Source organism: Vombatus ursinus, unplaced genomic scaffold (assembly GCF_900497805.2).
Source record: "Vombatus ursinus unplaced genomic scaffold, bare-nosed wombat genome assembly UNPS02014877.1, whole genome shotgun sequence".
Classification (NCBI taxonomy): Eukaryota; Metazoa; Chordata; class Mammalia; order Diprotodontia; family Vombatidae; genus Vombatus; species Vombatus ursinus.
In genome coordinates this window covers 451,348-476,441 of record NW_020954655.1, presented here as the reverse complement: position 1 = coordinate 476,441, position 25,094 = coordinate 451,348, and the positions used below count along the sequence as shown (strand labels likewise).

The window sequence follows — 25,094 nt, the reverse complement described above, 5'->3', positions numbered from 1 at the left end:
CAGCTAACTTTATGATCATCCTGGTCCCTGAGCCTGTTTGACTCTTTAGGTTTAGACGAGTGCCAGNTGAATCTCAACTTTATGATCATCCTGGTCCCTGAGCCTGTTTGACTCTTTAGGTTTAGACGAGTGCCAGATTCCATATCTGTTTACCTTTGTCCCTCTGCCCTCTACTTCTGTTGCTATAGTATTTCAGTACCCACTTCTGCTATTTCACCTGTGCACCACCTGTAGGGGACCCTGCTTGACTATCTTTACATTCAACCCCTTATCCCAAAATTACAGATTCAGTTGAATAACCTCCCTTACTTATATTACTCCTCACCTGCATTGTACCAGCATTCCAGAAGCTTTTCACATTAGATACCTACTGCAGAGAAATGGTCATCTTGATTGGAATATAATTTTTGCCTTCTCTACTGACTTCTGAACTTAAATCCTGAATAAGATGCAATTCCATTTTATATGTATAGGGGATGAGAGGGAAGGAGGGAAGGAGGGAAGGAGGGAGGAAAAGGATCAGTTTGCCCCGGTGATTTCCTCATTGTAGGAAATTCCTTCCATCAAAGCCCCTCTGCAATTTGTCAGTAACAAAGTTTTATTGAGTTGCCTGTGACAACTAGAAGTTAAGTGACTTTCCCATGGTCATACAACTAGTATAAATCAGTTAGACAATATACATTTATTAATTGCCTTTTATGTTCCAGGCACTGTACTAAAAACTGGGGATACAAAAAGAGGCAAAAGATAAGCCCTGCCCTCAAGGTGCTCACAATCTAATGGGGGAGTCAATATGCAAAAAACAGTATAGTAGGGAAGCAATATACAGAATAAACTGAAAATAATTAACTAAGGGACAATAGTAGAATTAAGAGGGATAGGGGAAGGCTTCCAGTAGAAGATGGAATTTTAGTTGGGACTTGAAGGAAACCAGGGAAGGTAGAGATGAGGAGGGAGAGTATTTCAGGAATGGGGGACAGCCAGAGAAAATCCTAGAGTGGAAAGAGAAATGTCTTGTTTGTGGAATGACAAGGAAGCCAATGTCACTGGATTGATAAGTACATGGTGGGGAGTAAGGTGTAAGAAGATGGAAAAGATAAGGGGCAGAGGGACCACTAGAGTATGAAGAGCTTCAGATGCATAAGTATTTTGTATTTGATTCTGAAGTTAATAGAAAGCCACTGGAGTTTATTGATAAGAAGGAGTGGATATCTGTGGCAGGATTTGAACCTACACTTTTCAGATTCTTAAGGCAAGCCCTTTATCCATTACACTGCTGTGGTTCTCTGTATGAATACATACACAAATACACATACCAGAATTCATGACATATTGAAAGAGAACAAATACATTGATCCTTTTTTTTTTAAATGAAAGCCTGAATTTTTCCCCCTATATTGGTTAGACTGTTCAAGACCACCTTATGCATGGCAGTCTTGGGATCTTGTCCCAAGAGACCTCCTTACAGATAATGACGTCATTCCAGGATTATCTACCCTATCTCTTTTATCAGAACTGTAAAAGCAACTAATATTGGTTCATTTCCAGAGGATATCACAGTGCGTTCCCAGGCTGAGCACAACAGAACAAGACTGTGTTTCCATCACTGATGACAGTGGGCTTCATCATAATCTTTGTATGGGCAATGTTAGTAGTTAGACATTACAGAGTAATAATGAGCTAGCTGTATTTTAACAACTCAAATAATTTATGATGGACAAACTAGGACAGGAACAGGGCTTTTCTTTCTTACTTTTTTTGGCTAAGGAAATTGCATGTTAGTTTTAAAATCTAGGCTAAAAACTTATTTATAATGCATACACTTAGAAGGTTAAGTTTTCCTTCATCTACTTCAAGATTTTACGTTATATATTTTCTACCAAACAAGCAAAAGACATCCCAGCCTCTCCTTCCATAATTGTAATTTCAGAATACCCTACTATTAATGTACCTTCTGTGGGAGGTGAGCAAGGATTAAAGGCTATAATGGTGGAGCCTATGGTCTAGGACAAGGAATGACTGAGGCAAAAATCAGGCAAAACACAAAACAACCAGGTTAAAAAAAAAAAGGGCAGACATTTTTCATTAAAGAGAAAAAAAAATCTACGTAGAGGATTTAAGGTGTCTCCCCAGCTATTACCAGGAATCAGCTAACCTAAAATGTCATGAGCACAGAATAAGATGCAAAGTTAGAAATGATAACATGTTATGAAGCTATGTTGAAATGAAGACAGGTGATTCTGTAATGACAAATGTTTAAAAAAAAAAGTCTTCCTCCTTGCCCCCTGCTGCCACTTCCTGACCTTCCCTCTGCTACCATCACTCAGCAACCTCTCCTTCAATGTTCACTCCCTATGTCTTTATTACCCTGTCCTGGTCCTCACTTCAGTCTTATACCTGCCTCCTGATCCTTCCCCCTCTTTTTTCAAGGACTTCAGTGTCTGGCACATTGTCATTCTCTCACCCTCAGATCCTACTCTCAAACTTGGAGACTTCAAGACGCACATTGATATGACCTCTAACAACCTGGCTTCTCATTTCATCAGTCTCCTTAACTACCCATGACCTATAAGCTTATTCTTCCTCAGCCACCCAGAAATGGATTTCACCATCACCTCTAATTACAATTATTTCTAAGATATACTGCACTCTAAAATTCTACTTTCTGATCATAACCTCCTCTCCTTCCATCTCTCCTATCTCTTCCAGCCTCTGCCTCATTCTTCCTAAAGCTATTCCTTCACACTCGCTGTGATATCCAGTCCCTGTCTATACTCAGTCATCTGGCCTCACTTTCTTCCCTCACAGTGTGGACCCCATACTTCACCAATATCCCATATTCTTGAATCCATTACATCTTTGACTTATCATCACTCATAGCTTGATAAACCTACACATTCAACTTTTTTGCTCCTATTTATTCATTTTTTAGTGACCTATGTTGGAAGACATTCCAGCATGCCATTTATGGTTTCTGATTTCAACTGGTAATGAGATATTCCATCTTCTGCCTCCTGACTAGGCTTCTGGATTCCTGGAAAATGCTTTCTACTGCCTGTGCCTTCCATGGTACATATTTCCCGCGATCTCACAGACACAGCATAACCCCTACCATGAAGCTGGGACTTCAAGGAATGTATTTGAAACATCTAAGAACCTGCCTTCCTTAGAAAGCACTCCCCATCTACTGATATTCTACCCTATACTTTTTCCTCAATGGCCAACATATTCCAATTCTCTTTTTTTTTTAAACTAACTTTCTCTATCCTACTTAATATTGAACCTCCAATAGCCAAAGAACAGCTGACCCTAGCAGTCTACTTATCTACCTCAGCGATACCCCTGCAATGCTGCACTCCTTCCTTTGGTCTCTCTGGAATGCCCATCTCAGAACTGATGAACTTCCATTCATCTTAAACCTCTCTCTTTCTCTCTCTAAACCCCCTCCCCCAGTATTTACTAGTTACCCAACAATCCCTAGAATATCTTCTATTCTTTCTCAGTAAGTTTATTGCTGGCTCACAGTTTTCCTCTCTATCTCAGCTCCTGCCCTCATCACTAGGGGACTTCATCATTGCTGTTAATGTTCCCTCAAATATTCTAACTTCTCACTTCCTTCGTATCTTCATTTCCCATGACCTGTTCTCCACTCCGTCTCATCATCATCATCAACTCATCCACATCCAACTCATCACATGGCATGGTTATACCTTTGATCTTGCCATCATCTACGGATGTTCCACATCTGCGTTCATGAAGCTTGAAATTCCTTTATCTTTTATCATTCCATCTCTTTCTATTCTTTATGACCCCCTAACCATGTTCTGTGTCTTCATTATCCCCAACCTTCAGTATTTTCTTTTTTAATTAAATTTTATTCTTTTTCAATGAATGTAAATTTATTTTCTCCTCCCCCCACACCCATGCACACACCTCCAACCATCAGGAGGGAAAACCCTTGTAAAATACATGCATAGTCAAGTAAAATAATTCCCCTCATTGATCCTATCTAAAAAATATATGTCTCATTTTGCACCCTGAGTCTGTCATCCCTCTGTCAGGAGGTGAGTAGCATGCTAGCATTGGAATCATTGTTGGTCATTGCACTCCTGAGAGTTCTTAAATCTTTCAAAGCTTTTTTTTAAGGTGTTGCTGTTACCGTATAAATGGTTCTCCCTATTCTCATCACTTCACTCCACATCAGATCTTACAAGTCTGATCTTACAATCCCAGGTTTCCCTGAAACCATCCCTTTCATCATTTTTTATGGCACAATGGAATTCCATTACATTCACATATAATAATTTGTTCAGCCATTTACCAATTGATGGGAACCTCCTGAGATTCCAGTTCTTTGCTACCATAAAAAGACCTGCTATAAAATATTTTGGGGTTCTTTGTTGTGTTGTCAGTCGTGTCTGACTCTTCATGATCCCATTTGGTGTTTTCTTGGCAGAGATGCTGGAGTGGTTGGCCATTTCCTAGATGTATAAAAGAACTGCTGTGTCAGATGGATCCTTGACTACGGGGGAAGTCTTGGATCTCTTTTATTGGCAATTGCTAGCCTTGCTGATAAATTGATTATGCTCAGACATTTGTGCCTCAGTTTCTTTTTGTTACATATTTTCATCACAGCAATTCCCTATTTGTTAAAATATAATCAGTTTCATATTTTGTGATGTTGTTTGATATTTGCCCTGTTTATCACCTTGTGATTCTTGTTTTATTGCAGAAACAGAAAGGCCTACGCAAGACTGAAGGATATTTTTACTTTTCTTTGTTTGTGAGTTACCAAACACATCAAGTAGCCATTCTACTAGTAAAAGGCCTTTCCATATTTAGTTAGGGGCCTTCTGAAGAGTACTCAGTTCATTGCTGGGACTGTACTGAGATCTTTTCTAACATGGGAAGAAGAAGAAGGAGAAGGAGCATTTTATAGTACTTTAAGGTTTAGAAGGCACTTTACAAATATTATCTTTTTATTCTCACGCCAACCCTCAGAAGTAGGTGCTATTATGATCCTCATTTTACCAATGGGGAAATTGAGGCAGATGGTGGTTAAATGACTTTCCTAGGTTCACACAGCTAGTAAGTATCTGAGTCTGGATTCAAACTCAGGTTTTCCTGAGGTCCAGCATTCTATTCACCATGTCACCTAGCTACGTGGCAGAACCTGTTGGAACTCGTACCTCATTAAGTTTGTCTCCATGCCATGATGAGGCGTGAGAACAGAATTTTGGGGAAGTCTGGAACATAATTGGTTTTTAATAAATACTAATTGAACTGATTTGAGCTGAATGGTAATAGTGATCATATAATCTAGAAAAATATTTAAAATCTATTAACGTTTCCTTAGCAGTCTCTAAGGAAGAAGTATGCCAGTGGACTAACAGGAAATTCCAGTCAATATACCAAACATACCCTTAGGCTGGAGACCATTAGAGGCATCTAGTTGGAACAGTGAATAGAGCATTAGACAGAGTCAGGAAGACCTGAATTCAAATTCAGACTTAGACAGTAGCCATGTGAATGTGAACAAGTCACTTAACCTATGTCTGCCTCAGTTTCCTCATCTGTAAAATAGGGATGTTAATAGTACCTACTTTCCAGGGTTGTTGTGAGGACCAAGTGAGATAGTATTTGTAAAGTGCTTAGCATGTTGCCTGTCACATCGTAGACACTAATAAATGCTTTTTTTCCCCTTCCTTCCATTAGGTTACCTCTCTTCTTAGATACTTAGATACATGATCAATCATATAGTGACAGGCATTCCCTCTACCAGCCTAGATCAAAACTCACATATCATTTTATCCTAGGCAATTCTTGTCTGTCTTTCTTGGAGAAAGGTTTTGGGAGACTGATGGATTCTCAGATCCTCGCCACTTGGGAGATGGTGTTTCAAACAGACTGCTATTACTGAGAGACTGTCTTGAGAGTCTGTATGTGCATGGACACACAGATTTGGGAGGAGAGAGACTGAGGAGATTTGGTGGGAGTTGGGTGAGGGAGAGGTGAGGAAGAAGAGAAGCAGGACCCTGAAGAAATAGTCTAGCTGACTATGGCTGGTGTTGAGAGCAGTTAGGATCCTCTGTGGCCAGTGCTGCTAATATCTAACACCAAGGCCAGTGGAGACAGCTGAGACCCAAGCTTATCTGATCAGTTGGGAGCTTCGCCCTTACCACCGATTAATGCCAGTGGTGAAGTGCTTTCAACTCCTTCCCTCTCCCTTTCTGTCTGAGAGGGTGGTTAGCTAAACCAAAGTTTTTTTTGTCCTTTAAATTTATTTATAATTCATGATTTAATTAATATTCTAGCTCTGGATTATTCCAGATAAAGTATGATTAATCTTAACTTCTTTTTTTATGTATAGAGAAACATGACTGGTTTTTATATGTGGTCAAAAGTTACATTTGTTAAATTTTAAAAAAATTTTAAATTTAAATGAAATCTTAAGACTGATATTGACACTGATAGTAATTTATTCATTTTAATAAATACTCCCAAGTTGGCAAAACTGAGTCTGGGGTTTTTGTTTTTAAGCAAAATCAAGCCAGTCACCATTGATTACACCTTGTTTCCTGCCTCCCTACACATATATGCAGAGAATTATCTCTGTTGGGGCAGAAGCCGGGGCAGTTGCATGGAGATTATGTCAGGCCCTGGGGGAGGAGAAAGGGAGTGTCTAAACCAGGCTGCTAACACCCACATTCCAAGGGTGAGTTTTAGAGGAGGAAGTAAGCACCACTCCCTTTCACATTCAACTAAACAAACCTTCAAACCCAGATAATACATAGGTATATTTCCATCAATCCTTCAGAGATGACCTATCCAATGCACTCCTGCTCTTTTTGTAGCCTTATTAATATTTTATGTATACCTGTGCAATACCTCATCTACTCATCTGTTAATCTTGGTTGTTAATAAATGACTGGCTCACCTCCCTTTCTGGGCGTGTATATCTTAGATGAAATCTTTTTTTAAAAAAAATTTTGGGGGGCAGCTAGGTGGCACAGTGGATAGAGCACTGGCCCTGAAGTCAGGAGGACCTGAGTTCAGATTTGAGCTCAAACCAAATACTTGACACTTACTAGCTGTGTGACCCCGGGCAAGTCACTTAACTCCAACTGCCTAAAATAAAAGGTAATTGAGGTTAAGTGACTTGCCCAGGTTCACACAGCAAGTAAGTGTCAAGTGTCCGAGGTCAGATTTGAACTCAGGTCCTTCTGACTCCAGAGCTGGTTCTCTATTCACTCTGCCACCTAGCTGCCCCTAAAAAAAATTGATTTTATTGATAATTTTTGCCTTTATGATATTTGTATTTCTTTTTGTATCCATCTCCCTATTCCTTTATAGAGAGCTATCCCTTATTTAAAACAAAAATTAATAGAAAGAAAAAGAGGAACAATAGAAAAACAATTCAGTAAAACTGATTGACACTAGATGAAATCTTTAATTCATTTCTTATATGACAATCATCTTTAGAAATATGATAACTAGACTTGATATGAATACCTTTTAAGACCATACAATCGCATTTATGTTGATGCTACAAAAATCAAGAATCTATTATTTATTATTAGGACTCTCAAGTATTTTGATGTTAGAAAGCAGGTACTACTTTTAACTACTACACTTATTTGATTGTTTTGGAAGATCTCCCTTTTTGTAAATACATGGACCATTTGGGTTTTTTTGTTTTGTTTTGTTTAAAAGAGACAGCTAAGTGATATGATGAATAGAGTCTGAGGCCCTGGGTCAAGAAGACCTGAGATCAGTTCCAACCTCAGACGAAATTCCAACCTGAGCAAGTCATAACCTCTGTTCTCTTCTATAAAATGGGATAATAATAACACCTACCTCCCAGGGTTATTATAAGGACCAAATGAGATAATAAATGTAAAGCACTTAGCACAGTGCCTAGCACATAGTAAGTACTATATAAATATTAGCTATCATTATTAGCTATTAAAATGGTATCTCCGCCTTCCTTTAAATGAGATCTATGATATCCAGTTTTTCCCTTGATTTGATTATCTTTTATAAGCTAACCATTGAAGTGCCAGACCTATTTGATCTAAGAGATCTGATCTTAGACCCATGATCAATCAATCAATCAACATTTATTAAGCACCTACTAAGTGTCAGGTACTCTGCTAAGCTCTGGGTAATTCTACCATAATGCAACATATTGTGCAGCCTGATTTTAATCTAACAGTGTGGTATAGCCAAGAGAAAACCATACTCAGAATGAGGAAATCTGATTTGAATCCTGGCTCCAACACATATTAGCTGTTTCCCCTGTACAAGCCATTTAACTGGTCTAAAACTCTGGTGGTGTGGTGGAAAGCACCCTGGACTTGAAATTTAGATTGGAGTTCTGATCCAACTGTGGGCCACCAAAATGTGATGTGGTTTGGGATTGCTAGGAACCCAGAAATGTTAGGGTCCAGGGCAGCATCTGCCTGGAATGATACAAGCACTCAAACTTTCTTCCATTCAAAGTGGCAAGGTTTATTGTAAGGCCAATAGGGAGGCGTGAATCTGCAACTTAATGGGGGTGAGACTGATGCTTATATACAAAAAAGGATAGTGAAAAGATCTAGATGAGATTAAGGAGTAGTAAATAGCCTGGGGTGGCCCAGGTGCAATAGTGAAAGGAATAAAGTAGTGTAGGGTGGGCCAAGAGCTATTGTGAAAGGACAATCAAGTAAATAGGTGGACTGGGGTGAGCCAGATGCCAAGGATGAGATGCCACTGATCTGGGCTACTGAAATGTATGAGAAAATTCCGGGACTAGGTTGCTTTCAAAGACTTGGTCTTTTCCTTTTAGGGGTCTAGGTCCCATCACCCCATCACTATGTGACCATTGCAAATCATTTAACCTCTTGAACCTCAATTTTCTCTTCTGTAAAATGGGACTTAATAATGCTGGCTTATTGTGATTATCAAATGAAATAATGTAAGCCAAGTACTTTGCAAGCCTTTTAGCACTATGGAGGTGTGAGTTACTGTTAACCTAAAAATAGAGGCAGAACATTCTGGAACACAGGCACAAATTCTGGGAGTTTTCCACCCTTTTTGTTCTGTTTTGGAAGAAAGAATTGATTAGCTTCTGAAACCTCTGTAGGTGCTACCAAAGACTGTCTAACAGTTACCTAAAGTTTTAGTATTGGTAAGTCATCAGTGAAAAGCACAAATGTTTGATTTATCCCTTCTCTGATCCCCAGTGGTTCTTATTATCTCCGGGACATATTTTGGCCCTAGATTGCTTATTGTCAGTTTTTTAATGTGTGTATATGTTGACTTTCTGATGAGACTACAAGTTCTTTTGAATGCAGGAACCATTGTAGTGTGGTATGCCAAGCATGGAGTCCAGAGAACTGCCATTTAGTCAAATTACCTGACTTTCCTAAGTCTCAATTTCTTATCTTTTTTTAGTAAGTAAGCCTCAATGTCTTCACTGGTAAAATGAGACCAATAAAGATCAGTTGATCCTTACATGTATGTGAATCATATATGTGAAACATATGTAAAACCTATTGTGAGATACATATATGAAACATTTGTGACCCTACATATGAAAATACTTTGAAAACAGCAAATTATAAACCATTATGTGAAAGTAGGGTATTAGTATTACTACATGCTTCTTTTATATCTACCATACCTTTAGCCTATGTATGTAGCAGACACTCAAGAAATATGAATTGACTTGAGTCTCATATGTTATGAAATTAGAAGGCACAACATACTCATGACCCCTGTGTGGCTCAATGTCAAATTTGGAAATACTGAGGTTAGGGAAGGGTTGTGAGAAATTAACTGGAGCATATTCCTCACTGCTAAAGGAAGAAACTCCCAACTAGGTAACTTAAACTCATGGTTACAAGCAAACATTAGCATCACCTTTTCCTAGGGGCTGACCTATAACCAGTAGTTATGTTGCTTTTGTGAAATTAGAACTCTGGGTAATCAGAAAATATGGCATCAAGGCTGTTGCCAGGAGCTACATAGAGTTCTGGTCATAACACATATAAACTCCCTTTCTACTTCTGGGCAAGTTACTAGTAAAGAAAAAAAATTGTCATGTATTGGTTCATTTTGAAATGCAGCTAAAGTAGCTTATTTTTGCCATGGCATTAAGAACAGGGTGATTCTAGAGCATGATCTGTAATGCCTTGATTTCAGTCATGACAAATGTTATCTTAAGTAGAATATTTTGGTTACCAATATTTTTCATATTTTTAGAGCTTCACGAAACAAGTCTGAGAAAAAGCGTCGTGACCAGTTCAATGTTCTCATCAAAGAACTTAGCTCCATGCTTCCAGGGAACACTCGAAAACTGGATAAAACTACAGTGCTTGAAAAAGTCATTGGATTTTTACAGAAACACAATGGTAAAAAAAAAAAAAAAAGTAACTGCTCTTCTCTATTCCTATTTAATTCCTGCCCTTTCTACAGTGTCTTCATAGTTAGATATTTCCTAGTTTGGATTTCTCCACCCCTCAAGTTTATCCTTTTGAGAAGCTGCCTTGTCCTATAGGAATCAGCTTTTCTTCATTCCATGTTACTCCTCCCTCATTAATAGCTCCTTATTAGACTAGGTTAGAAGGTGGCACTGCCCTCCCAAATTGCCTTTATTATTTTGATCAGTCACAGCAAGAGCGAGTTAAATAAGGAGTGTAGGAAATCCTGAGCAGCAACAACCACCCAGACCAGTCAGGATATAAACACTGCCAGGGGGATTACCCTTATCAAAAGTATACTTGGAGCACACGTTTTTCCTGACTTAGAAAAATTTGGGAGGCAGTTGCATTGATTTCCTACTAGATAGGACAGTGCCAACTTCTCTTCCCCTCCTTGTCCCAGTCCTTAATTCTGATGTGTGGACATCCTTGTATCATTCTTACCCTCTTAGACCTCTGAACAGCATCAGGTCCTGGTTTGAAAAGATACTGTACTTTGGGTTGGTTCTTGAAGCTGGTATCACCTAAGCTCTTAAGAGGTTATTAAAATCCCTGCATTAGCCTATTCTCTTGTGCCCTTTACCAGTCTCTTTTTCTCCTAGCACTAACTATGCTTTTCCCGCCTCCCACCTGCAGATTAAGAGAAAAAAATTAGGGAAAGTAAAAATGTAGGAAGGATGTTAACAAGAATGAGAAGCATAACCTCTTTTAAAAAAAATGACTTCAAATATAATGAAAAGTCACAAATGTCAGAAGTATTGAGGAAATAATTATAGTTATTCTATCATTATGGCAAAGCTTCTCTTTCACTGAAATTTTGCCACAGACAAGATGATTTCATGAGAGAGGGCATGATTGGGACATCTGAAAGTTTCATTGTGCTTATTATTCTTTTGCAATTTCTTTTATAATTATATATACCTATTAAAAATGTGACAGTAATAATACACCCTCTTTTTCAAAGCTGCCCAAGGGAGACGAAAGAAGAATGTTAATGTCTTCAGTTAAAAATGTCAGTGAAGAATAACCTAGTAGGATTGGAATAAAAGTATAGCAATACTAGTTGAAAACACCCAATATTGGAACCAGAATATTTCCTAAATAAGCACATTTTCTAAAAACTGAGATTTCCAGTAAAAGTGAACATGTAATAGTGGGTAATTTGGATAAAAATTACTTTTTGCCCAAATTACTCATACTAGGTCAGAATCATTGAAAAAAAAAAGAGAGAGAGACTGAACCCAAGCAGTATGGCATATTGTAGAACTACTGTTCTCCTCGGGAATCATGGAATCATAGAATGAAGCCAGAAGGAATTTATATTAATAAATCAATCCATAAGAATCCTAATAAACAGTAATAGCTATGATATCCTCATTTCTCTTCATGAGAGGATGCCCTACTTATCATCAATTCCCTTGCATCTATTCCAGAGGTTAGCAAGCATTTATTAAGCACCTGCTTTGTAGCAGGCACTGTATTAAATGCTGGGGATACCTAGAAAAGCAAAAAACAGCACCAACCCTCACTCAAGGAGCTCATAGTCTAATGGGGAACCTTAATAAATATAACCCAATTCCCATTCCTTGTTAAATTATTTCTCAAAATGAGTTGGAAAATCTGGTCTCAACTAGCAGTAAGTTTGTGCACCATTAAATAAAAAATGAAAGCTGGGTCTGAACCTTAGACAGTATACAAAAGTTTCCTTACCCCACCCCCAACTCTTGCTTCAAGATTCCTTCATTTAACCCAACGATTCTAGGCAAGAACTAGATTTTCACCAAGCATTACCCAGGGAAAATCATCTGTGCTAGTGAAAAGGGTATTCACTGGTGTATTCTCTCATTTATCTTCCTCTTCTGCCTTTTTACTATAGGAAAGCCAGATAGCAAAGGTAATTAAAGTTAACTGGGTTTCAGGTCGTTACAGTGAACATTTTCAGTACTTTGGCCAGTTCTTTGCTTCCTCTTCTAAGGCAATCCTGATCATTGGTTATTCCCTATTTATGGATGGGTGGGTGGAAGTATGGGGCAGATCAAAACAAAAATCTGGCCCCTTTCATTTGCTGAGAAATTAAAACTGTTTTGAGTCAACACCACTGATTGTATGAGCCTAAAGCCCTGAATTAAATGCAAATAAGGGAAGCACAATTGAGTGTCCTTATCTCTTTCAGTGGAAATGTTACATTCCACTGGGCCATATTTCCCAGTTGTTTATCTCCCTTCTGTGTGCCTAGTACTGACTTGATTTAATTTAATTTAATTTCCCCAAACACTCAAGTCCCAATCCACATATCCCAGGAGTACTTCTGCTTTAGTCAATAGAAATAGAAATAAAAGGCTGTGAGAAGGGGAGAATTATGGGACAGCTAGGTGGGCGCAGTGGATAGAGCACCGGCCCTGAAGTCAGGAGGACCTGAGTTCAAATCCTGTCTCAGACCAAACACTTGACACTTACTAGCTGTGTGACCCTGGGCAAGTCACTTAACCCCAGTTGCCTAAAAAAAAAGGGGGGGGAGAATTATGTCAGTTTAGGGTAACATTTACGCTTCCTGGTACATGCTCTTATGTTTCTGTCCTATTTTCTGATCTTCTGTTTGTTTCAACCACTGCAAAGATGGCACCTGCCACCCCTAGTTAAGATACACTGTAATACGTGGATATTGTGATCCAGGAGTTCTACTCCCTGAGATACAATTGGAAATGATAAAAACCTTATTGATCAAACTTCTTATGTTGATTATTGACTTAAGTGCCTTCAAATAGAAATTTCTCCTGGGCTTTTTATTTGAAAGCTTTGGCCCCTCCCCCTCCTTTCTGTAATCCCAAAACCCTTTGGTAAGGGACTCTCTTTATTGGTGGAGATCCGTGTCCCACCCCGCCACAGGTCAGAGTTTGCAAGAGGAATAAAACCCATAAAATGGGGGAAGGAGGAACAGAAGAAGGCCAAAGGACACTTTTAAAGACCCAGTCCTTCAAGCCTATCCCCACTCATGTGATAAGGGACCGGTGGGCTTCATGTTAGTCTGACTGGGCATTCTCAAAAGGCCATCCCAGGTTATACATAGAAATATGCAATCAGATGAAATGGTTAGTGTATTGATGGGTTATCATAACATTGCATTTTCAGTACAGTATGCCATTTTTTTTACTTGCCTAGAGATAGTTTTTCTAAACTTAAAAAAAAAAGTTATGTTTTAATTGGGCCCCACACTCCAAAGAATGTAATTTCTAAAGGATGTTAAAACACCCCGCTGAGTGAAATGGCAACTATCAGTATTACTATACTATATTAGAAAGTAATTAGTCATACCAAATGATTTAAATATTATTAACATGAAGGAAACTTGTGTTTTCTTTTTCTCCACCATCGATAAATATAACCCTTCTTCTAAAGGGAATCTGGGCCATCAGAGAGAGTTCAGTCTTCCTATGGAGAACATCTTCTGCCACGCTATATGCAATCCACAGATTTATCAGAGAAATCACATATGGTTTTTTGGTTTTGTTTTGTTTTGTTTTTTGCCAGAAGCTGAGAGCTTCTCCATTCAATAAAAAGATATTTCAACAAAAACCAGTATCCTATCTTGGATAGTAAGCTATCTCAAACATAAATTTTCCAGGAGTTGGAAAAATTGGAAGACATAGGTAAAGTTAAGAGAAATGGAAGGTTTCCCCTATTTCGAATCACCTTATTGTCAATACTAGAATTAACTCACAAATACAAAGTTTCTGTACTTCCCTGGTTTTCTTTCCCCTATTCATCTCAAGGGCACATTAATCCTGGCTGTTGTACAGTGTTCTACACACAATGGGCACTCATAGGTTGTCAATTGACTGTTTTTGCATGATTTTCTTCCCTGGGTTTCTTTCTCTGCTATAGTCATTAAGGACTATTGCTCTTTTGTACTGCTTTAAAAATAAAGAAGGAAACTTTTTTTGTTTTATATTAATTGTAACATGTATGTATTTTGTATTGAACTGAACAGTAATTGTTCAGTTCTCAAAAAAGAGACCAGAGAATCTAAGAAACCCATTGCTCAATAGGATATGTAAGGGGGATATATAAGTTGAGTTGGCCTGAGCAAGTTCTCTAACCCCTCTGAGCTTCAGTTTCCTGATCTGTAAAATGGAGATAAGGATACCTGGTAGTTCCTACCTTACAAGGCTGCTGTAGGGCTCAGATGAGATAACAGACGTCCCTATGTATATGTAAAACATTTGAATCTTCTTTTTTTTTTCCATCTAGAGTTAACTGCTTTGCCACTGGTTGCTTTGTCTAATTTGAACAAAGACAGTTTTTTCTCCTTTCTAGTGTAAAAACATCTATAGCATCTTAATAAGTCTCTGCTTCTTGTTGACTCTTCAGGAAGCAACAACAGGGCTTGAGCCACTGGAGACATGGCTTAGCCGCATAGAAATGGATAGACATAATAATAGCGTTATATCCGTGTGTCGGGAAGGAGTAGTTCCTTTCTAGCCCTTAGGACAGTGCCTGGCGTATTATAGGCACTTAAAAAATGCTTACTGAAGTGAACTGAAATTCCCTCCCCCAACCAAAGGCCATCAAACTAACCAGATGTTGTTAGGCACCTTAAAGATGACTTTCAAGTTCTAGACCAGAGGCTGTTAACCTTTTTTTGTGTCTTGTACCCCTTTGGCAGTCTGGTAAAGTCTAAGGACCTCTTCTCAGATTAGTGTTTTTAAAGGCATTAAATACCTAGGATTGCAAAGGAAACCAGTTCTATTAAAACACAATTATAATAATTTTTTTAAATGGCCAGGTTCTGGGATCCCCATCATAAGAACCCCTGTCTATTCTCAATAAGATAATCTGATTATTTCCTATTATCAACTGTAATATAGAAATCTACCATTTCCTAGGAGATATATGATCTTCTCAAATTACTTAGTTATATCAAATCACATGGCAATAGCTTGTGCCTCATTTGTTAACCATACTTTTTTCATGCACTAATGAAAGTAACAACACATTTGTATTTGTTTAGAAGTTTCAGCGCAGACAGAACTCTGTGACATTCAGCAAGACTGGAAGCCTTCATTTCTCAGTAATGAAGAATTCACCCAGCTGATGTTAGAGGTAAAAAAAAAAAAAGTGCATTTTAAAATTAGTTTTAAGGGTTTCAAAAGAAAACATATCTTACTGACTCTGGATGTAACTTGTTGGCCCCAGTAATAATTTGTCCACAATCCTTCAAGAGAAGGCCCTGTGAAAAATATCCTATCGTGTGATTACTTGCTCCCATTCGTGCTGTGACTACAGTACTTGGCGGTGTAATGAAGCAAATCTGTACAGTGAGATCCAAAGCTATGTTTAGTAGTAAATCAGAATACCATAGATTGCTATTGCTGGGAAGGAAGTGCCTGGTTTTCTCACTCTGCACTAGAGACGTGATGACTTGCTAGCCAAAGGGTAAATAATACAGGAGGGGAAAAATTACATACAGACTTTGCTTTCATTTGACATAGACTTTTCTTTTCCCTGAATGCAAGGACTGATGCTAACCCCATTTTATAAAATTATGTGCTTAGGAGGAACACATTTTGAAAAGAAAGATGTGCTTTCAAATTCTGTTTTTGTGAAAATTTCCAATGAATTAAAACTACTTTTAAAGAGGCAGTGAGATAGAATGGAAAGAGGGCTGGATTGAAGTCAAGGGGAATGAGTTCAAATAGCCATCATTCCTTAGTACCTTTACAACCCAAAGCAAATCACTTTCCCTCTGTGTACCTAAGTGTCTTCATCAGGAAGATGAGGGATTTAAATTAGATGTTCTCTAGGGTCCTTTCCATCTCTGAGTCTTTGATCCTAAATGGATTTTTTTTTAAATTTTTATTTGTTTTTTTTTTATTTTTAGGCAATTGGGATTAAGTGACTTGCGCAGGGTCACATAGCTGATCCTAAGTGTTTTTGAAAGATAATGTGGCATTGAGGCTTGAGAGTTGGCCTGAGCTACTTCTTTAACCCCTTTGAGCCTCAGTGTCCTGATCTGTTAAATGAAGATAAGGATACCTGGTAGTTCCTACCTTACAAGACTGTTGTAGGGCTCAGCTGATATAATAGATGTAAAACACTAAGAAAAATTTAAAGTGCTATACAAATGTAATTTGTTATTATTTATAATTTTATTAATTTTTTTCTTGTAAAATTGTAATCCAAATTTTATGATTCAAAATTACTGATGGAGATTGGAGAACTATCCTAAGGAAATCACGTGTACATCTAATACTATATTTGTGTCTATGCGTGCGTGAGCGCATGCACATACGTTTTTCCTCTTGATGATAAATGGTAGGTTCCCATTGGCTTATTTCTTCCTTCCCAGTCAATGATTCAAACTGTTATGGAGGCAGAGAACTATTCTTCTGAAAATATTTATGGTCTAGTGAAAACAATAATAACTCACATTTATAAAGTACTTCAAGGCTAACAAAGCACTTACCCCAAAAAAAGACCCTCTGAGGCAGATAAAACACATTATTATTAATTTTCCCATTTTTATAGATGAAGAAACTCAGTCTCGGGGGTTAAGTGACTTGCACAGGATCATACAGTTAAGTGCCATAGTTAAGACTTGAAATTAGGTGTTCTAACTATAGAACCAGTGTTCTAACCATTACACAATGTTGCCTCTGTTCTGTAATCTAGTATACATGAAGGTAGAGTTTCTGCAAAGAACATTCAGATTTTTCTGGCCACTAATTGGAGATAGAACTGAAGTTAAGACACAGAGCAAGGTTTTCCCATTTTTCCCATTTACTCAGAAATGGAAAAGTTAATCTCTTTCCCTATAGGAGAGATAGCAAGAGAAGCATCCTTCTGTATATTTTTATGCTATGCAGAGCAAGAAGAATTAGGTTGGGTAAGTTTAACATGAAGATGATAAAATAGAAACTTTATCTCAAGGATAACTAGCAAACTATTTGGAGAGTTTCTTCTTTGGGCATATCTGTTCATCTCTTCACACACATATACATGCATAGTACTGATATAACCCTCACTTTGCATAAATTAGATATACAGAAAAAAATGAGAGTATTTGAATAATTAAATGCCATAATGACTATGTCCAAATATTATGGAATACACAAGTATTAATGAGTATTTGCATAAAAATGCTTAAATCTACATACAAAATATATGTAAAGAACCTACAAAACTTACTTTTCCAGTAATGCATTTTAAAGAAGTTAAATATAGAGCTGTTTGTAAAATATAATGCTTGGATAGATATATCATTATACTGCTTTACATAAATAACTTTCTATTTTCATTCTTATGTAAATACAGTTAAAACAGAACTATAGCTACAGGCCGTATTTATGAACTGAAAGCTAGTCTCATTTATTCAATAAATTTCAGAGGCATTTAAAAATGTCTGAAGAAACATGAGCTTGCATAGTCAAAATTAGATAGCATTACTTGGAAATGATTTGGACTGGAGGCTAGGACTGAAATTCAGGTAGGTGGGATAGCTAGGATAAGGTGGCTGCAGATGTATGCAGATGCCCTGCATTCGTTGTGTATTGAAAAAAAAATTTGCACAATTTCCTGCTCATCTTCTAAAATGAACAATCTACCCATTGTATCAAGGGAGGATGCCCTGAGACTATGTCTGGATGGGATGACTGAATTAGAAACGAAAAACAGCCTACTCTGTTTATTTAGGCCATTTTGTTCTGAATTTGATTTTTTTGTGACCTGAGAATGCCGCAAACCAACATTTCTGGCTTAGAGCTTCTAGCCCTATTGAGTCTCTCATCCATGAAAGCTCCCAATGTGCCTCGTTAAGGGTGTCTGTCACTTATCTGTAAACAGGGAGTACTTTCCACCTCTGAATGACATTTTACGTTGTGCCTATACACCCTGTCACTGTTCAAGAGAGTGATGTGATAAGATAGGAGCATGAGAGGCAATGTGGCTTAGCGGGGAGGGAACTGGCCTTTTGAGGCAGGAGGTAGCCTGGGTTCAACTCCTGTGACCCAAATTGTAACCCTTTTGTGTTGTTCTCACTCATATTCAACTCTTTATGACCCCATTTGTGGTTTTCTTGGCAAAGATGCTGGAGTGGTTTGCCATTTCCTTCTCCAATTCATTTTATACAGATGAGGAAACTGAGGCAAACAGGGTGAAGTGACTTGCCCAGGGACACACAGCTTGTATGTGTCTGAGGCCACAGTTGAAATCAAGTCTTTCTGACTCCAGGCCTGGTGCTGTATCCACTGCACTACCTAGCTGCCCCAAGCTGTAACCCTAGGCAAACCATTTAACTTCTCAAACACCCCCAGGCAACTCTCCAAGGAAGCAGAAAAATTACAGATCTACATTGGTAGAGAGTTTTTTTACCCAGAGTTCCCTATACCAAAAAAGTTGCTCCAAGCAAAAACTAGGGGGGAGGGGGAGACAGAGGGGAAATAAGGGTACTGTGTCCAGCAAGTAGTCTTTTATGTAGAAGCATGAGCCCAAACATCACTAACCCACTGACCATCCACCCAAAAAAATTTGCTATATACTTCTTAAAATAGACACCTTTCCTTCCTTTTTCCCTTCATTAAGGTCCAAAAATGGGGTTTTAGACAAATCATCAGAAGGTCCCTAAGATCCCAAGGCTTAGAAAAATGAAAACAACTTCACTCTGAGAATAAGCAAGAGGGAAAGTTGCTTCGTCCAGCAAGGTGAACCTGGAAAGTAAGAATCCCAGACCATTTTAGATGAATCGAAGGCAGAACAAAGTAGGTCAGGCTTCCTGTTTACTGTAAATGAAAGAGTGCATGAGGTTCTGAATTTTAATCAAGAGAGGTGTAAATTCTGGCTTTTTTTAGGCCAGAATTTGTTTGGGGAGCACATAGGGAATATTTCATTCTAAGTGTGGGACAGAAAAAGAAAGAGGTGGTAGTTTCCCTTTGTCTGTATTGTGTGGTAGATGTAAGATCTCAAGCCATTAGTATTTCTACTGTAACCAATTTTAGAGCGCTGATCAAAGTCATCTTTACAATAATAGGGGCACAATCACTTGGCAATTACATTCTATTAAATTACCTTTAAATTATGCTGATGGGGCTTTTAAAACTAAAGCAGGCATTCTGAGAGAGATAACTCAGGGCCATTAGTGAAAGTTTGCTAGAAATTGCTATTGAACTGTTGTAAGTTTCTTTCCATTTTATAAATACCTCCAACCTATTAACATCCACTTGCTCTGAAATAAAGAATTCAAGGGGAATGTGGACACACTGTCCTAGCAGATGAAAAGCATCCCCTCTTCCCCCCACCCCACCCAGACGGCCCTGAGCAAGGTTTCCATTGACATCAGCAGGAGTATAACTGCCTGCCAACGGGGCTGAAAAATGCCCTTTAAAGCCAATATCAGAATAAGAGCTAAAAGATGAAAAGGGTTATAGTCTTATTACCAGGACGTACTTCTTTGATAACAATGATCCATCTATATGAAAGGATGAAGTATTATAAGAAATGCGACTCCGTCAATACACAGGCAACCTTGACTTATTCCTCAGAAATCTTAACCTTTAGTCAAATAATGTGAGGATATAAAGAAAATAGGTAAAATAAGTCTGGTGATGAGCTGATGAAAATTGCTCTCCAACTCCAGAGAGAAAACTAATGAATTCTAAGTGCAGATTGAAGCATTTATTTTCACTTTCTTTAGTTTTCTTGACTTTTTATTTTTATTTTTGCAACATGTCTGATATGGAAATATGATTTCATATTAAGTATGGGAGGGAGAGAATTTGGAACTTAAAATTTTTAAATGAATGTTAAAAAATGATTTTTTAAAAAATACTCCTCAAAAAATATCTGATGAGCCAGAATCTCCTTAGACGTAAATAATGTACCTGCCAATTAGGTACATACTTTCCAGATGGATGTTAACTCTTTCGTATTACTTACTGGAGTACTTTTTCAGATTACTGCTTCAGGGCACCCCTGTGACTTGAAGGAGTTAAGGCCACTCCTGAAGTACACAACTTACTTTTAAAGAGTAACATTGGGAAGTATTAATTGGATGCTATGCATATTTTTTCAATAACTTGCCTTCTTGGGATTCTAAGAACACATTTGATTTTTTCTCCCAAAGCATAGATAAACAGACTTCAAATTTGGAGCAGATATTTCAGAAAGTTATTTTTTTAATGATAGATTTATTCCAAAAATAATCTTAGTTTGGACACAATTGTTCTCAGATTTATTTTCTGGTGAATTGCTTTCTTTTTTTTTTAATCTCTCTTACCCTTGAATCTAGAATTAGTCCACAAGCTAGGTGGTACAGTGAATAGAGTCCTGGGCCTGCAGCCAGGAAGACCTGAATTAAAATCCAGTATCAAACACTTACTAGCTATGTGACCCTGAGCAAGTCACTTAACCATTGTTTGCCTCAGTTTTCTTGTCTGTAAAATGGGCAAATAATCATACCTACCTCCTGAGGTTGTTGTGAGGATCAAATGAGATAATAATTGTAAAGAGCTTAGCACAGTGCCTGGCACATAGTAGGTGCCATATAAGTGTTAATTGTTATTATTATTAAGCACCTACTGAATACCAGGCACTGGAATACAAAGACAAAAATGAAACAGTCTTCCCTTCAGACAACTCATTAGCTGCCCAGGATAAGTACACTATCTATCCAAACTTAGTATGGTCCTACTTAGAGATATCATCTTCTGAATGTCTTATAAAAACATAATAAACATAGTTTTTTTTAAATCTCATTAAGGAAAAATAAGAGTTAAATATTTATGTCTTTTTAATGAAAAATATTAATTGTTTTGGGGACAATATTGTCTATATAATTTAGACATTCTGAAATATTGATATGTATAAAGGAACTCAATTTTACTGGACTATTAGAAGTTGAAGCCAGGGCCAGATGTCTTTGAAAAAGTAATTTACTCCAGATTGTTATTAAATACTTATATTTGGTCATTGTTGATATTTTAATAATTTGGTTGTTCTGTAGTGCCTAATTCTTCCATGACTTTTCCTCTAGTAGGGAATGGAGGTTTAACTATGCCTTGAAGCTATTAGACCTAATTCAAACACAGAGCACACAGTAGGTCTTCGTAAAAGAGTGTTAAGTTTTACTTTACTCAGTCAGATTTTACTATTGAATCATATGTGCTCATCGAATTGAATCAAGACGTTTACATTTTTGTAATAGTAACCGCTATGCTTTTGAAACAGTTCAATACTGTGCTTTTAAAAAATTTTTAATTGCTTAATTTCTGTAATCTATGAATATGTAGTCTTTCCCACTAAGCCTCTTTTGCTTTTGAAAACTCTCCCATTTTGAAAAGTCACTTTGATGGCAAAAAGAAGGGCTTTGATCTTATTGTGGAAATGTTCTGGGGATTTAAAACAAAAACAACTAGGTAAGATAAGGTTCTCTGCCCTTGTCCTCCATAAAATCATATGCTAAAGCATTTTCCCTTCTTCTGTTTTCTGCAGGCATTAGACGGCTTCATTATTGCAGTGACAACAGATGGAAACATCATCTATGTATCTGATAGTATCACGCCACTCCTTGGGCATTTACCGGTGAGCTACTCATTTACTGTCCTTTACCTATACAGACCAATCTTGCTTTCTTGAGTATAACCTAGACTTTATGCCCCATTTTTAAGTCACTAAAAACCAGACTGAACAGCATACAAGACAATCTTCTTGGCCTCTCGTGCAGATTTTTCCTTGCACCACAGCTTTGCTTCTCAATGCTGGATTTTGGCTGACGATGTTAAGTAGATGCTAAAGGAACTGATTGTTATCTCTGATGGCAGCCAAAAATTCCACAGACTAATTCCTTATTCTACGTGATCTTGTTCCCCTCCTGACTGGTTTAACAGATCTGTCCATCTATATGGGGAAGGAAAAGGGAAAGAAATAAGTATTTATTTAGAGCCTTCTCTATGTCAGGCACTGTGCCAACTGCATAATGATGATGATGATGATGATGATGATAGCTAACGTTTATAGAATGCTTACTATGTGCCTGGTCCTATGTTAAGTGCTTTAGAATTATTATCTCATTTGATCCTCAAAACAACCCAATGAGGTAAGTGCTATTATCCCCGTTTTACAGTTTGGGGAACAGAGGCAATCAGAGGTTTAAGTGGCTTGCCCAGGATCACACAGATAGTAAGGGTCTGAAATTGAATTTGAACTCAGGTCTTCAGGACTCCAGGCCCAGCTATCTATCCACTGTACCATCAGGTGCCCACATGGGTGGATTCTCTCCAGATTTGATGGGCATCTGTCATAATGAGTAAGTCCTCTCCCTGGGAGTGTTTCAATAGGCCACTGAGCTGAGGAAAGAGGCATCTGTGCACAGTAGTGGAACTAAACCAAGCCAAGATTTGATAGAATTGATTTATACTATATATCCACAGAACAGGGAACTTAGAAATACTGGTATCTGGAATTCCGATATGTCTTCATTAAGCCATGGAATAGCTGGGGTTAGAAAAGGGATTCTTAACCTGGAGTTCATGAACTTGTTTTTAAAGAATATTTTTGATAGCTGTATTTTACTATAATTGGTTTCCATTATAACCTATGTATTTTATGTGTTTAAAAGCATTGTTTTAAGAAGGTGTCCATAAGCTTCATCAGACTGACTAAGTGATCCATGACACAAAAAGGTTAAAGGCCCCTGGGTTAGAATCTAGAGTTCCAGACTCCTACTACAGTGCTCTTTAGAGTGTATCATACCTCTAGGGGTGTGCTGGAACTAGCTCCAATCAGCTTTCGATAGCTGAATGTAATTGCTACAAGTCAGGCCTTGATTTATCTTTTTTTCCTGTTGCCTAGATTTAAGAAAGTATTAATAATACAGATCACACTTAAAAGTTTGTGTGCATAAATGTTAATTTTGTTTTTTTTTTCTGAAGCCCGATTGTTAAACATTTACCGGCACCCCCTTGTATTGCTTTATAAATATTGCTTGAGTGCATCAGGAGCACAGTAGAAGGATCAGGAAATGAAATCATCACCAGACTGGAAGCCTGGTGACTATAGGCTAATAGTAAGGGAAAGAGAAAAGAATAAGCATTTATATAGTGCCTATTATGGGTTGGGAACTGTGCAAAGTGATTTACAAATCTCATTTAATCCTAATGATGACTGGCACTTATAAAGTTCTGTAAGGTTTGAAAATTGTTTTAATACACTGTCTCATTTGTGCCTCATAATTCCCTTGTATGATCCAATGACCCTTATAAAATCCAAACCACTGGGGCAGCTAGGTGGCGCAGTGCATAGAGCTCTGGCCTTGGAGTCAGGAGGACCTGAGTTCAAATCCAGCCTCAGACACTTAACACTTACTAGCTGTGTGACCCTGAGCAAGTCACTTAATCCCGATTGCTTCACCAAAAAGCAAAAAAAAAAAAAAAAAAAAGTAAAAAAAAAAATCCAAAACACTAAGTCTTTTGGTCAGACCAGTTATACTGTGGGTATATTTCTATAATTAACAACAGTATTCACTGAACACTTACCATATGATTAGTCTTGTGTTAGGTGTTCTGCAGCAAAATGCAAAACATGGTTGGTCCCTTTTTGTCGTGCAGCTTGCAATCCAGTTGGAAAGATTTTTTTTTAATGTGAAAATGACACAAGGCAATGTATCAATAAGTGAAAATCTTATGTTACCGTCTACATGTTATGCTATGGCGTGGATGACCGCATAAAAGGTGTGGACAGGCAGGGACCAGGACCAGGAGACCCAGACAATAGAATAGGTTCTCAGGTCAAGCAAAGGGTTAAGAAGTATATGGATAGTGGCAGTCAAAAATAGTTGAGAGATCAGAAACCCAAGTGGTCTGAATAAAGGCCCAGGAGTAGACATTCCTTAGCAGTCATCAACAACAAATGATTTCTTAGGAATCCAAGGAATCATTCATTCATTCATCTATCCATCTATCTATCCATTCAGTAAATATCTTTATTTAGTGCCTACTGTGCTAGCCATTATGGGAACTACAAAGAACAACAATCTACTTAGGAGAGAGGAGACTTTCACCAATTACTATCAAACACAATAGAATGTTTTTAAAGTTTTATTGATGCCTTTTATAACTTGGCAAGGCAACTAGGTGGTACAGTGGATAGAGAACCAGGCCTGGAGTTAGGAAGACCTGAGTTCAAATCTGACCTCAGACACTTACTAGCTCTGTGACCCTGGGCAAGTCACTTCATCCTGTTTGCCTCAGTTTCCTTATCTGTAAAATGATCTGGAGAAGGAAATGGCAAACACTCCAGTATCTTTGCCAAGAAAGCCCCAGATGGGATCACAAAGAGTCAGATGTGACTGAACAACAACATCATAACTTGGTGCTTTTTGTAATGTAATCATTTCCCAATGATCTCCACTCCTACCAGTAATTTAATCTGCAAGTATTTTATTAAGCACTGCTATATACCAGGCATAGAGATAGGGCATAGGGGCTGGATCTGTGATTTAATTCATATAGGGAACTACCAGAAGAAGAGTCACTCTTTACCAATGTAGATCAACAACTTACGGTCTTAAGAATTGCCAGAGGGGCAGCTAGGTGGTGCAGTAGATAGAGCACCGGCCCTGGATTCAGGAGGACCTGAGTT

The 25,094-nt window shown here is 37.9% G+C and overlaps 1 protein-coding gene across 1 annotated transcript in view; it reads left to right on the top strand.

The window, feature by feature from the left end:
• Positions 1 to 25,094, top strand: part of NPAS2 (neuronal PAS domain protein 2) — a 238,145-nt gene that overhangs the window by 138,882 nt on the left and 74,169 nt on the right. The window contains exons 3-5 of the mRNA XM_027842576.1: positions 10,249 to 10,397; positions 15,475 to 15,566; positions 21,948 to 22,037. Of these exons, the coding sequence (XP_027698377.1) occupies positions 10,249 to 10,397; positions 15,475 to 15,566; positions 21,948 to 22,037 (331 nt within the window). The remainder of the gene's footprint in view (positions 1 to 10,248; positions 10,398 to 15,474; positions 15,567 to 21,947; positions 22,038 to 25,094) is intronic.